The sequence below is a fragment of the Eleutherodactylus coqui genome, chromosome 10 (genome assembly GCF_035609145.1).
Source record: "Eleutherodactylus coqui strain aEleCoq1 chromosome 10, aEleCoq1.hap1, whole genome shotgun sequence".
NCBI classification, from domain to species: domain Eukaryota; kingdom Metazoa; phylum Chordata; class Amphibia; order Anura; family Eleutherodactylidae; genus Eleutherodactylus; species Eleutherodactylus coqui.
Window position 1 is genome coordinate 57,295,460 of NC_089846.1, and position 13,042 is coordinate 57,308,501.

Consider the following 13,042-nt stretch of genomic DNA (forward strand, 5'->3'; position numbering starts at 1 on the left):
GAAAGAAAGCCGCAGCGGAATGCCAGGGGCAGAACCGTTCCGAAGCTGTGCTTTTCCAGCGGAATTCCCGTGGTTTTTCGTTGCGGCCAAATCGCGGGAATTCCACTGGAAATCCCCCCGTGTGAACCCAGCCTAAAAGTTGTTTTACACAGGAGATATCCGCGCATGGTAACGATCACCAACCGACGAGCATATTGATCAACACTCGTTTGGTAGCATAGACACAAATAATCGTTACTATGATCATTCATCCCCAAGTAGATTGCATTCATCGGCAACACATCTCCAGTTCACATGTGTAGGTGTGATGTCGACGAGCGAGCATTTTTATGCCCATATAAGATATCCGATTAGCCAACGAATGAGTGTTTGCTCATTCATCATCTGATCACTGGCATATTCACACAAGCCGACTACAGGGCAAACAAATGTTTGCACTTGATCATTGGCTCTTGTAAAGTACCTTAAATCTTTGCAGACAGTAAACTGGACACAATAGAAGGAAGGTCCCAACCCCTTGTGGCAGCCTCAGAAGCTGTGGCTGACTAATGTTGCCATGTAGCCAAAATTTATATGGCACTACAAGTTATATAAACACTGACATGCCAAAACTTATGGGATAGGAGGAAGTAAACAAATTATGAAGGGTTGCACACACCTGTATGTGAGTGAGGTTGAACACTGGCCACATGCTCACTGCAAGGCAATGTGAATTATTGCAATTTTGAACATGGCATGATAGTGGGTGCCAAACAGATGGGGCATTGTATTTTTAAAGCTGTGCGGGTATTTAACATTCCTCGATCCGCGGCATCACGTGTGTGCCAGCAATATGTCATAGAAGGCATTACCACCCACAGTGGACAGTGCAGTGGCGCCCACAGGTGCTTAATTATTTCAACCTGCAGCATCTGGCTAGAATTGTCTGTGTGAACAGATAAGCAAGTCTGGCAGAAATCACATCCACATTCAATGCAGGAAGCCTCCCCACATGTATCCCGCGGGTTACAGCAATGTTCTTTATCTTCGGTGGGATATGGGAGCAGAGGAGCCACCAGAACGCCTCTGTTAACACTGGACACTCCCTGGGTTTGTGAGGTTTCTAACTGGACTCTAGATGACTAGCAACGTGTGGCAAGGTCCAATGAGTCATGGTACCATTTGTTTCAGGCTGATGGTAGGGTTCATGTGTGACATTAACCCAATGAAACAATGAATCCAGGTTGTCAACAAGAACACTGTGCAGACTGGTGTAGGGGTGTTCTCATGGCATTGGTTGGGTCAACTGGCCGACCCAAACTTATCATTGACCAAAGCCTGCTACATTTCCCTGCATGCAATCCTTCATGGACTTCATGTACCCCACAAATGATAAAATATTCTAGCAGGATAACACATTGTGCCCAATTTGTCCAAAATTGGTCCGAAGAGCATTCCGGAGAGTTCCTATGAATGATGTGGCCTGCTTGTTCACCTACACAAGTCCAATTGAGCATTTATAAGATGGAGAAGTCCATTTGTACTCAAGATCCTGCGCCTTCAAATACCACGGAGCTATGGGTGGGTATCCACACGGCATGGCTCAACATCCCTCCAGTCTTCCATCTACTTGTGGAATCAATGCTACATCAAAATGCTGTTCTTGACCAGGCTAAATATTAGTTATCTCCCATAACTTTTGACATGTCAGTGTATAAGAAAAAAGCATATAAGACAATGCAGTCAGTAATTTTACGTGTATGTACAGTGGAATGTGAGGTCTTAATTAATGACATTTTATGATACTGGCCTCATACAAGTCTAGTTTGAAAGCTCCTGTGGCCTCACCCAGTTATCAGTCTTCTCCGCTCTCTTATGTAGTTGTCTCTGCAGCTCTTCTCCCTGTCCTCCGGGACGTAGGAAGTACTCTACCAGTTCCCGGGTGCTCTCCAACTCCTCTTCGCTAACTAGAGGCTGGAGAGAGCGCAGGTAGTGGGTGAGAGTCTTCCGGAGATCAGGGACTGGCTGGCGGGGTAGCGGCGGGGCAGAATGTACTCTACGGAGCGGATTGAGGAAAATCTAAGGATTGGAGAGAGAGCATATTAGTCATGAATACGACAAATAGTTTTATATAAAGGCCTAGAGTCAACCACTAGTAGAGCCAGCCTAGTAGTCAGATGAAGCTGACGTGGTAACATTTAGGAAATCTGTAAACTGTAATGCCTTGGGTCTCCATTAGCTACAACCTAGGCAGGTATTTCCAAACCTGACAGAGCAAATTTAGAGAAAACCTATGCAAAAGGGACAATTTATCAAAGCAGGTACAAAGTGAAAGTGAGGAAATTACACAAAGCAACCAATCAGATTCCAGCTCTCATTTTTCAGAAGCCCCTTTGAAAATTAAGCAGGCATTCTAACTGGTTGCTTGGGACAACTCATCCACTTTTCTTTTGCACCAGTTTTGATAAATCTCCGCAATTGTATCTCCTACTCATCCTACTGTTATCTACTTTCCTAATTCTCAACTGTCTAGTTCAATGAAAACCGTTTATGCAGAATTTACACGAAAATAGAGCATGCTGCGATTTTTTTTCCACAAGTGGAAATCGCAATTGCTGTCCGCTTGTGTGAGGGGACATGCAAATTTTCTATAAGAACACTGCAAGAATCTGCCCTTTTCTCACGGTGGACATGCTAAAAATGCTCATTATTGCCCTTATCCACTCTCGGCTCGATTATTGCAACTTGCTGCTGATCAGCCTTAGGCTGCCTGTCCATGGGCGAATTTTCATTGCGTTCCCTGCGGCGATAATCCGGCCGCGGGGAACGCAGTGAACGCTTTTCATAGCGTTGCTATGGAAAGCACAGCCTCCCTGTCCACGAGCGGAGAATCATAGTGATTCTCTGCTCGCGGCCGGCAAAACGCAGCATGCTGCGATTTGTCGCGGTGAGCCTGTCAGATAGGCTCAGCACGGAGAACTGTCAGCTGTCTCCTGTTCTCTGTCGGCAGAGATCCGTCGCTGGATATTGCTACGCCCGTGGACAGGCAGCCTTCCCCACGCCAGACTTTCCCCTCTCCAATCCATTCTGAATGCAGCAGCCGGGCTCATCTTCCTGTCCAGCCGCTACTCGGACGCCTCTGCCCTGTGCCAGTCACTGCATTGGCTGCACCTTAAATACAAAATTCAATTTAAACTCACTACCTTCATCCATAAAGCTCTCCACAGCACCGCCCTGCCTTACATTGCTTTCCTCATCTCAATCCATCACCCAGCCCGGTCCCTCCACTACGCTAACAAAATCAGACTGAATGCTGCTTTCATTTGAACCTCTCATTCCACTTCCAAGACTTCTCCAGAGCAGCACCAGTCCTCTGGAACGTGCTACCAAAAACTATCCGGGGAATCCATTACTCACAAAACTTCAGGCGTGCCCTAAAAACGCACCTCTTCAGGGAGGCATACCATATCTCCTAAACAAAACCCTTCTTTACTCCGCCTGATAACATGCTCCCTGACCTACTGACTGCGATCCCTGGTAGCTGACATCAACCGCCCCCGGCTGACACACCAATTCAACCACCACATGGCTTAAATCTAACCATTGTCTATGTGTATATCACCCCACACTCTCCACCTTGCCATACCTTACACATCTCCAGCCCCTTTACCTTCTGTATTACCCAATTATCTGTAGTATGTAAGCTCGTTGGAGCAGAACCCGTACCCCTACTGTTTCTATCAACTGATTACTACATGTAATGATCGTCCGCATGGGTGACGATCGTGGATTCCGTAATCCAAATCCGGTCGTGTGCAGCCGGCCTAAGGCAGGCTTCACACTCGTGTATTTGCATGTGCAATACGTAGAGAATAGAACCTATTGATTTCAATGGGTTAATTCACATTTCCATATTTTGTGCATGTATTTCAGTCGTGCAAAAAAAATAAAAAATACAACATGCTCTATTTGCGTATTTGTGCAGCAAAGGTTTCTGTAGAAGTCAATGGGGTGTACAAATGCGCACGCAATATGCAAGGAGATGCATGAAACACTTCATAATTCTGAGTGGAAAAAAAAAAAAAAACATCTTGAACTCATTAGACTAATTAGCCATTTCAAATCAGTGTGTATTTTCTTTTTGCACCGCGCAAATGAATATAGGATAGTAAAATACACCGATGCGCACGCAAAAAGCATAGTTCATTTCGCGCATACGCTTGTGTGAAGGGGGCGTAAGAGTACATTGTTGCACTACGCAACACACCAGGGATTTCAACAGAATGTAAGACACGTCAAGCACAGTAAGCAAATGCTAAAGCATCATGGCGGGGGCCTTATATCAAAATGGGGGCGACCGATTCCCTTTAGGTTTCCACATACACATTATATCGGAATCAGATCATCTGCCGCCAATCTAAAGTTTATAGCAAACTGCACCCTCTTAGAATCTATTAACCCTTTCACTATGCATTGATTTGCATACTCGCACAAGTGTGAACAGACTTTGCACAAGTTGCCAGTAAGTAGTTGCGATGCTCTGCAAAACAAAAAAGCAGCAATGTTCTGCAAGTTAAAGTACTGCGGTCTACCTAGCACCACCATGCTCTGCAAATCCCCGCACACATGAACTTGTGATATTCTGCAAGTGCTCAGTAAACAAAGAAAATGGATTAAACTCTGCTGAGGTCTCACCGTAGCCCTCTGGGGGGCTGCGCAGTGTATCAGGCTTCGAATCATCCCGCCAGCTGCCCCCCTCCCCTTGTGGACAACGTGAAATTTACCCCTAGGGGTAATCTACGGCTGGAGATGTGAGGGGAGAGGGCCAGGCCTGAGTTATGGGAGGAGGGACGGAGGCACACTTCCTGCAGGGTGGAGCATACAGGAATGGATAGTATGTAGTGTGGATGCCACAGCTGTTGTGGGACTACAGCTCCCAGCATGTCCTGACAGCCTTCAAATGGCCAGCATTTCCAAGTGCCTGACCCTCGCATGTGATCCTTCTGCATATGCGGCTCTGACTGTTGTTCATACCTTGTTTGGCTCATACAAATAACTTGTCTTTTTTTTTTTCAGATGGAGCCGTACGTGCGGTTTTTGGCGGAGTTGGTAGCAGAAATGTTCCTGGAACTGTTTCCTTCACACGGGCATATTTTGTACGTGCAATACGCGAAGAATAGAACACATTGATTGCAACGGGTTCGTTTACATCTCTTTATTTTGTGCGTGCATTTTATTTGCGCAACATAAAAAATAGAGCATGCTCTATTTTTCTGTGTATTTCTGCACCAAAGGTCCCCATAGAAGTCAATGGGGGGAGTGGGTGGCTACAAATATGCAAGGATATGCGTGAAACATTGCGTAATTTCCCTGGGAAAAAACCTTCTAGGAGTCATAAAGACTAATTGGCCATTTCAACTATTGCGTCTTTGATTGCCACGTGCAAATGAACATGACTTGCGGGTGCAAAAGTACAGTAAAATGCGCCAATACGCACACAAAAGTCTTCATTCCGCAAAAACACTACGCTTTCTTAGCATTTATGTCCCTTGTGAAGGTACCCTTAGGCCAGCTTCACATGGGCGTATGCATTTTTGCGCATGCCTGACACTGTGCATTTGCGGAGTCGGTGATGATTTTTGCACGCTTATCAGTATATTTTACTGTATGTTTTGCGCCCACAAGATATGCTCATTTGCACGCAGCAAACAAATATGCCTCGATTGAAATGGCCAATTAGTCCTAATGAGTTCCAGATGTGTTATATTTCCAGGGGAAATACGCAGTACATCATGCATCCCCGTGTAAATTGTGCATGCATGACTTCCAGGGGGAACGTTTAGTGCACAAAAATACGCAGAAAAATAGAGCATGTTCAATTTTTTTTTTTTTTCGCGACCGAAATATTCATATATTTGCACGGTGGATTTTTTCACAAGTCCACATTGTCGTAGTTTCCTATTGCCATCATCCATATGTTGCAGATTTACTCCACACATGAATTTTGAAACCTACATGTGGGAAAAATAGTCACTTCTTGACGTGCATTCCAGACTAAATCCGTGTGCGGATCTGTGATAATCTGTAGTGCAGATTCTTCCTGCCGGGGCTTTTGGGTGGAATCCAATGTGATTTCCGCTGTGTGAACATAGCCTTACAAGTAGCATGATTATGTATGCACAAATGTGCCAAATTTGCATACTGTTGCAATGTTTAGTACTATAATGTTTAAACCGTATACCCAGAGTCCGGGCACCCCCTGGCACGTACAGCAGGAGCTGCCAAACCCATGTCACAGCCGTGTCGCCATTTCTGTGACAGTTGATGAAACCAGGAGAGAACATTCCTGGATGCCATCATGCAGGACAAGGAGATGTCAGCCACCAGGCTCAATTTTCCGAGTTTCCTCCACCAAAGCATTGCGGCGCAGCGTCCGTAGGTGGGGTTGAGGTACGTCTGTATAACAAGTCACAATTACAGAAGTTGCCACTCTCCTGGTTAGGACCCTTACCCTAATTCAGACAACCAGTGCCAAACAGAGGACATCTTGACTAACATCATCCTGTGTGGGGCTGTCTTCCTCCTACACTTACATGGAAATGTGTATATACTTTTCCATGGCCATCCCATAATTCAGGATTTCCAATAATTCGGCACTCATCACTTCCTAAGAATGCTAGATTAGAGGTATTTAAATACACTCATTGCCCCAAAAAATCAAGCACCTAGAAGAAGTTGTCGGAATCAAATGAAACTTTCTGCATGATTGTAATGTGGATAGAAGTGATTACAATATCGGAGTAAAAGGATAATTCATTGTGTAAAACTGACCCCATGAAGGGAGGCTCTAGTACCCTGTTGTACCACCTGTAGCTTGGATACAAGATGTGATATAGGTGGGCATGGAGGCTCTGTAGGGCATGAAGGCCCTAACCCTGTTGTACCGGCTCTAGCTTGGATACAAGATGTGATATAGGTGGCCATGGAGGCTCCAGTACCCTGTTGTACTGCTTCTAGCTTGGATACAAGATGTGATACGGGCGGGCATGAAGGCACTAGTACCCTGTTGTACCGCCTCTAGCTTGGATACAAGATGTGATACGGGTGGGCATGGGGGCTCTAGTACCCTGTTGTACCGGCTGTAGCTTAGATACAATATGTGATACTGGAGGCATGAAGACACTACATAAGAAATGTGAAGATTCAATCCAGCACCAGCATTCTTAAAAAAAAACCACTTCTTTATTGAAAATATATTAAAAATTCCCACATGCATAGGAATAGAAAAAACACGCTTGCACGTTTCGTCTGTCACGCAGCCTTACTCATAGCATGGCATCACATTGCAAACCATAGCCTTAAAAAATTCAAAAGGATATGACATGGTATAGTTGTCAACCCCTCCCCAACATCCATCCATCAATCATAGTCACTGACGCCGGTCTTCAGACTATACCAATAAATGAGTATCAGCTGGTAAACACATTCCACAAAGGTTGCAGCCAAAGAGTCTACACTACACCCATGATGTAAAACACATACCAATAAACTTTACAATTTATTGTAAAAGATGATTATGGTGATGTGTCCAGCAATGCAAGCAACCAGAATTTAAAAAATTATATATATAATTAAATCAACAAATGAGATTATAGGGATATATTCAGCAGGGAGGCTGTACTACCCTGTTGTACCGCCTCTAGTTTGGATATAAGATGTGATACAGGTGGCCATGGAAGCTCTACTACCCTGTTGTTTCACCTCTAGCTTGGATACAAGATGTGATACGGCAAACATGGAGGCTCTAGTACCCTGTTGTACCGCCTCTAGTTTGGATATAAGATGTGATACAGGTGGCCATGGAAGCTCTAGTACCCTGTTGTACTGCCTCTAGCTAGGATGTAGGATGTGATATGGGCAGGCATGGATGCTCTAGTACCCTGTTGGGCCGCATATAGCTTGGATACAAGATGTGATACGGGCAGGCATGGAGGCTCTAGTACCCTGTTGTACTGCCTCTAGCTTGGATGCAAGATGTGATACAGGTGGGCATGGAGACTCTGATAACATGTTGTACCACCTCTAGCTTTGATACAATATGTGATATTGGTGGGCATAGAGGCTCTAGTACCCTGTTGTACCACTGGTAGCTTGGATACATTGTGTGATACAAGCAGGCATGGAGGTTCTAGCACCCTGTTGTACCGCCTCTAGCTTGGATACAAGATCTGATATGGACAGGCATGGAAGCTCTAGTACCGTTGTACTGCCTCTAGCTTGGAGACAAGATGTGATAGGGGCGGCCATGGAGGCATACAGGTTCTGTATGGTATCCTGCGACATATCGCTCCACATTTGCTGTCACTGAGCCTCTAGATCAGGGGTGTCAAACTCATTTTCACCGAGGGCCGCATCAGGCTTATGGTGACCTTCAAAGGGCCGATTGTAAGGCCGCCTGCAGACGGACGGGTCGGATCCCGCTGCGAGAATTCTCGCAGTGGGACCCGACCCGCGCCCCTGCAGGAACCAGCGCGGTACTTACCTGCTCCCGGGGCTCCAGCCCTGTGATGTGCCGGCTGCCGGGCAGCCGGCGATGAGCGGAGCCAGCAGCTGGGGAGTGACATTTCTGTGTGGGGCTCGCAGAGCCCCGCACAGAAATAGAGCATGGCGCGATTTGTTTTCTGCGCGAGATTTCGTGTGGACAAATCACGCCCGTCTGCATAGGATTGCGTTTTCTAATGCAATCCTATGGCAGCTTCCACAGGAGGAAATTCTGCGGGAAATCCCGCTGCTGAATTTCCGCCCGTGTGCATGGGCTGCGCAAATACATGGTGAATGCGCAGGAAACCTATGTATTCACTGCATATTTGTGCACCATTTTAATGGGCCCACGTGTTTTCATTTTTGCAAACGCAAATATACAGGCTTAAGCGATTTTCGATGCAAATACGCAGTGTATTTGCGCAACCGAAATACAATTACACCCGTGTGAATGAGACCTAATAGTGACCCTGATAGTGGCCCCAGTAAAAATAATGACCCCCACAGTGGCCAAATTAGTAATATTAACCCCCTCAGTAGTAATACCCGCATAGCAACGTTAACCCCCCCTCAGTAATAATAAGCCCCCTCGGTAATGAGCGCCCCCCCTCAGTAATAATAAGCCCCCCTCAGCAACAAGAAGACCCCCAGTAATAAGCCCTTTTAGTAACAATAATAAGCGCCCCCCCAACCCATATACTTACCTCCTCCCTGCTGTCAGCGCCGCTCCTCCTAATGAGCCCCCTCCCTCAGTAATAATAAGCTCCCCTCAGTAATAGTAAGAAGCCCCCCTCAGCAACAATAAGAACCCCCCCCCCCCCAGCAACAATAAGAAGCCCCCCTCCCAGTAATAAGCCCCCTCAGTAACAATAATACCCCCCGGTAATGACCCCCCCCCCAGTAATAAGCCCTTTCAGTAACAATAATAAGCCCCCCCAGTAACAATAAGCCCCCCCTCAGTAATGACCCCCCCCAGTAATAAGCCCCCTCTGTAACAATAATAAGCCCCCTCTGTAACAATAAGCCCCCTCCCCCCTCAGTAACAATAATACCCCCCCCCCAGTAATAAGCCCTTTTATTAACAATAATAAGCGCCCCCCCCCAACCCATCTACTTACCTCCTCCCTGCTGTCAGCGCCACTCCTCCTCTTCTCGCGCTGATTCCCGGATGCACATTGACATCAGTGTGTAGCCCGGAACGCTTCCTCCCCGAGTCCTCTCCTGTGGAACTGAAGAGCAGGGGACTTGGGGAGGAGGATCCTGGCTGCACACTGACGTCAGTGTGCGCCGGGATCAGCGCTGCCAACGTGATTACCAGCGGGGAGCTGCGGCACCCCAGCTGGTAATCGCTACAGTGGTGATCGGCGTCGGCACGCCGCAGGCCACATAACACAAGGCAGCGGGCCGGATTCGGCCCGCAGGCCTTGTGTTTGACACATGTGCTTTAGATCATGCAAACTCGTACTCTGTCCAAGTTGGTGTCCCAGATGGTCCCATACATGTTCTATTGGCGATAAATCAGCTACAGAAGTGTGACAATGTTGTGGGGACATTCCTGTCACGTCCATGTTGTGTGCAGATGAGCATTATTTTTGTTCAAAAATATTTTATTCGTTTCTTTTCAATATAAAACATACATTTGTCTTTCATGTACCGCTAAGAAATAACATATGCTAGTGAGAATTGATAAACTACAATAAACGCTTTCTGTGACAAATTCGGGAATGTTTCCTTTTTCCCAACTTAGACAGATTTTGCTGTCCTCGCCATACAACACTTAAACCAAATCAAAGACAAGACTGACAAACAGGGGACAAGGGGGCGGGGGGGGGGGGGAGGTTTGAGGTTATAGGGGGGTGGGGGGGGGGGAGTAGGGGGCACTGAGGAGCGTTTTAGTTTGGTCGAGCTTATCTCCGAGGGGAGCCACACCCAGAATCGAGTCCCCTCAGGGGCATACCTGATCGCCTCTATAAATGTCCCGTAGCCACCCAATTTTTAAATCTTTCAGTAGACCTGAAGATAGTCCACACTTGCCATGTATGGTAGAATCTCTCCTGAGTGTCGCTCTCCTCTGCCCCCAATTCGTCAAATCTCATGAGGCTATTCAGTTCCTCGACCCACATCGCTCTTGAGGGCGGTGTCGTGGTTTTCCAGAGTCTAGGGATGACTCTTCTAACCGCCAGAATGAAAAATCTCAGGATACCTTTCTTAACAATTTTGATTGAACCTGGGAGGACTGAGAGAAGGGCCATCTCCTGAGTAAGAGTTAATTGAGTCTTGCAGATATGGTTGTATAATTCAGTAGTTTCTTTCCATAGGTCAGACACTCCCGGGCAGTTCCACCATATGTGGGACATGCTCCCTCTCTCCGTGTTGCATCGCCAACAGGTAGGGGGTGTCTGGGGAAAGATCTTGTGTAGAAGGTCGGGCGTTCTGTACCATCTGGATAAAATTTTAAAGTTTAGCTCTTGGGCTCTGCAAGCTGGGGACATTTTGTGGCACAGGGTCCAGGCCCTCTCCCAGTCCTCGTTTGTTAGACTGTAACCCAACTCCTTCTCCCAGGCATCTATATATGTGGGGCTCTGGGCCTCCATCTCCCGACTCTGCATCAGCTTGTATAGGGATGAGATCATGTGCCTCTGTGGTGAAGCTGACATGACCATTTGTTCGAAAGGCGTGAGCTCACCTGCCAAGTTCACCTGGGGGACCAGGGACCCCACGAACCCCCTCAACTGGAAGTATTGCATCCAAGAGCCGGAACGTGTTATTCCTTCTCCTATGATCTCTGACAGTGGTTTTACATTTAGGTTAGTGATCACGTCTTTAACTCTTGGTATTGGCGTTGTGTGTAAGCCTAGTATGGATACCCCGTTCAGCGTTGTTTCGAATTGAGGATTGGTTATGAGGGGGGTTAATGGGCCTGGGACTATGACCATGCCGTTTTTTTGGCCAAATTCTGTCCAAGTCCTGAATATCTGGCTTGCGAACGGGGAAATATTGGGGATTGCTTTTATGAGTTTGGGTGGGATCCAAGCTGCCCCTCTCAGGGTACCCGGGACCAGTGCGTGCTCTGCAGTGACCCAGAGTTTGTGGTTCTCTTCTTTGAGGAGATCTAGTATGCAATTTGATAGGCAAGCTTTATAGTAAAGGGTGAAATTGGGTAGACCCAGACCCCCCCTCTCCTTCTGCCTGGTGAGGAGCGAGAATCTCATCCGTGGCTTCCTTCCCCTCCAGACAAACGCAGTGATGAGGGTGCGTAGGCGTTTTAGATAGTAGTTTGGCAATTTCACTGGGACCGTCTGACATAGGTACAAAAATTTTGGCAGGGAGTCCATTTTAATTACATTTATTCTACCGCTCCAAGAAAGGAACATAGGTTTCCATTTACTGAGGTCTTTTTCCAATTCTGATAGATATGGGAGGTAATTAAGTTTGAAAGCCTGCGTAATGTCCTTTGGGAGTTGGATTCCCAAATATTTTATTGAGGGGTCCCTCCATTTGAATGGGAACTGTGCCTCTAGCTGTGATGCCTCGGCCTGCGGCAGCGAAATGTTCAGGATCTCTGATTTTTGAGTGTTTATTTTGTAGTTACTGATTCTACCAAATTGTTTGAACTCCTGCAGGATCACGGGAAGACCTACGTGTGGGTTGGCTAAATATACAAGCAAGTCGTCTGCGAACAATGCCATCTTGTGTTCAATTTTCCCTGTCCGCATCCCTCTGATTGAATCGTTTTGGCGGATCGCGTTCGCTAGTGTTTCCATTGTTAGGACATAAAGAAATGGGGAGAGGGGGCACCCCTGCCTAGTCCCGTTTGTTATTTGGAAGGCTTCCGACAGGGAGCCGTTCACTCTGATTCTGGCTGTGGGATTTCGGTACAAGGCCATGATTCGGTCCTTCGTTTTCGGGCCCACTCCTATCTTGTCTAAAGTGGCTGCGAGAAATTGCCAGCTAACCCTGTCGAATGCCTTTTCTGCATCGACCGCCAGAAGACATAAAGGGTCGCCTGTTACCCCAGCTCTGGCAATCAACGATAAAGATTTAATCGTATTATCCCTAGCTTCCCTGCCCGGGATAAACCCCACTTGTTCCCCATGTATCAGTAGCGGGATGACTTTTTGTAAGCGCGTGGAGATTAGTTTTGCGAATATTTTTATGTCCACGTTCAGGAGTGAAATGGGTCTGTAGTTGCCGCAGACCGAGATATGGGCCATCAGTGACTGCATCGGGAATGGGCAGCCCCGGTCCACTGCATTAAAGGCTCTAATAATTAGAGGGGAGATCTCCTCTCGGAAAATTTTGTAGAATCTGGCTGTAAAGCCATCCGGGCCTGGGCATTTCCCGACTTTTAGGTCTTTGATGATTTCTCCGAGCTCTTGTGAGCTGAAGTCCTCATCCAGGCCTGCTGCCTCCTCTGCTGTTATTATTTTGTGGGCGTTTAGATTCAGGTAAGTCTCCATCTCTTTATCTAGTCTCTGGGTGTCGGGCTGTGTTATATCTTTGATATTGTACAATTTAGTAT

The 13,042-nt window shown here is 46.8% G+C and overlaps 1 protein-coding gene across 1 annotated transcript in view; it reads right to left on the reverse strand.

The window, feature by feature from the left end:
* The window catches only part of LOC136580471 (carnitine O-acetyltransferase-like), a 28,530-nt gene extending 23,709 nt beyond the window's left edge, over nucleotides 1–4,821 (reverse strand). The window contains exons 1-2 of the mRNA XM_066581059.1: nucleotides 4,675–4,821; nucleotides 1,828–2,058 (exon numbers count right to left, since the gene is read on the reverse strand). Of these exons, the coding sequence (XP_066437156.1) occupies nucleotides 1,828–2,058; nucleotides 4,675–4,719 (276 nt within the window). The 5' untranslated portion in view covers nucleotides 4,720–4,821. The remainder of the gene's footprint in view (nucleotides 1–1,827; nucleotides 2,059–4,674) is intronic.
* Between the last annotated feature and the right edge of the window lie 8,221 nt (nucleotides 4,822–13,042).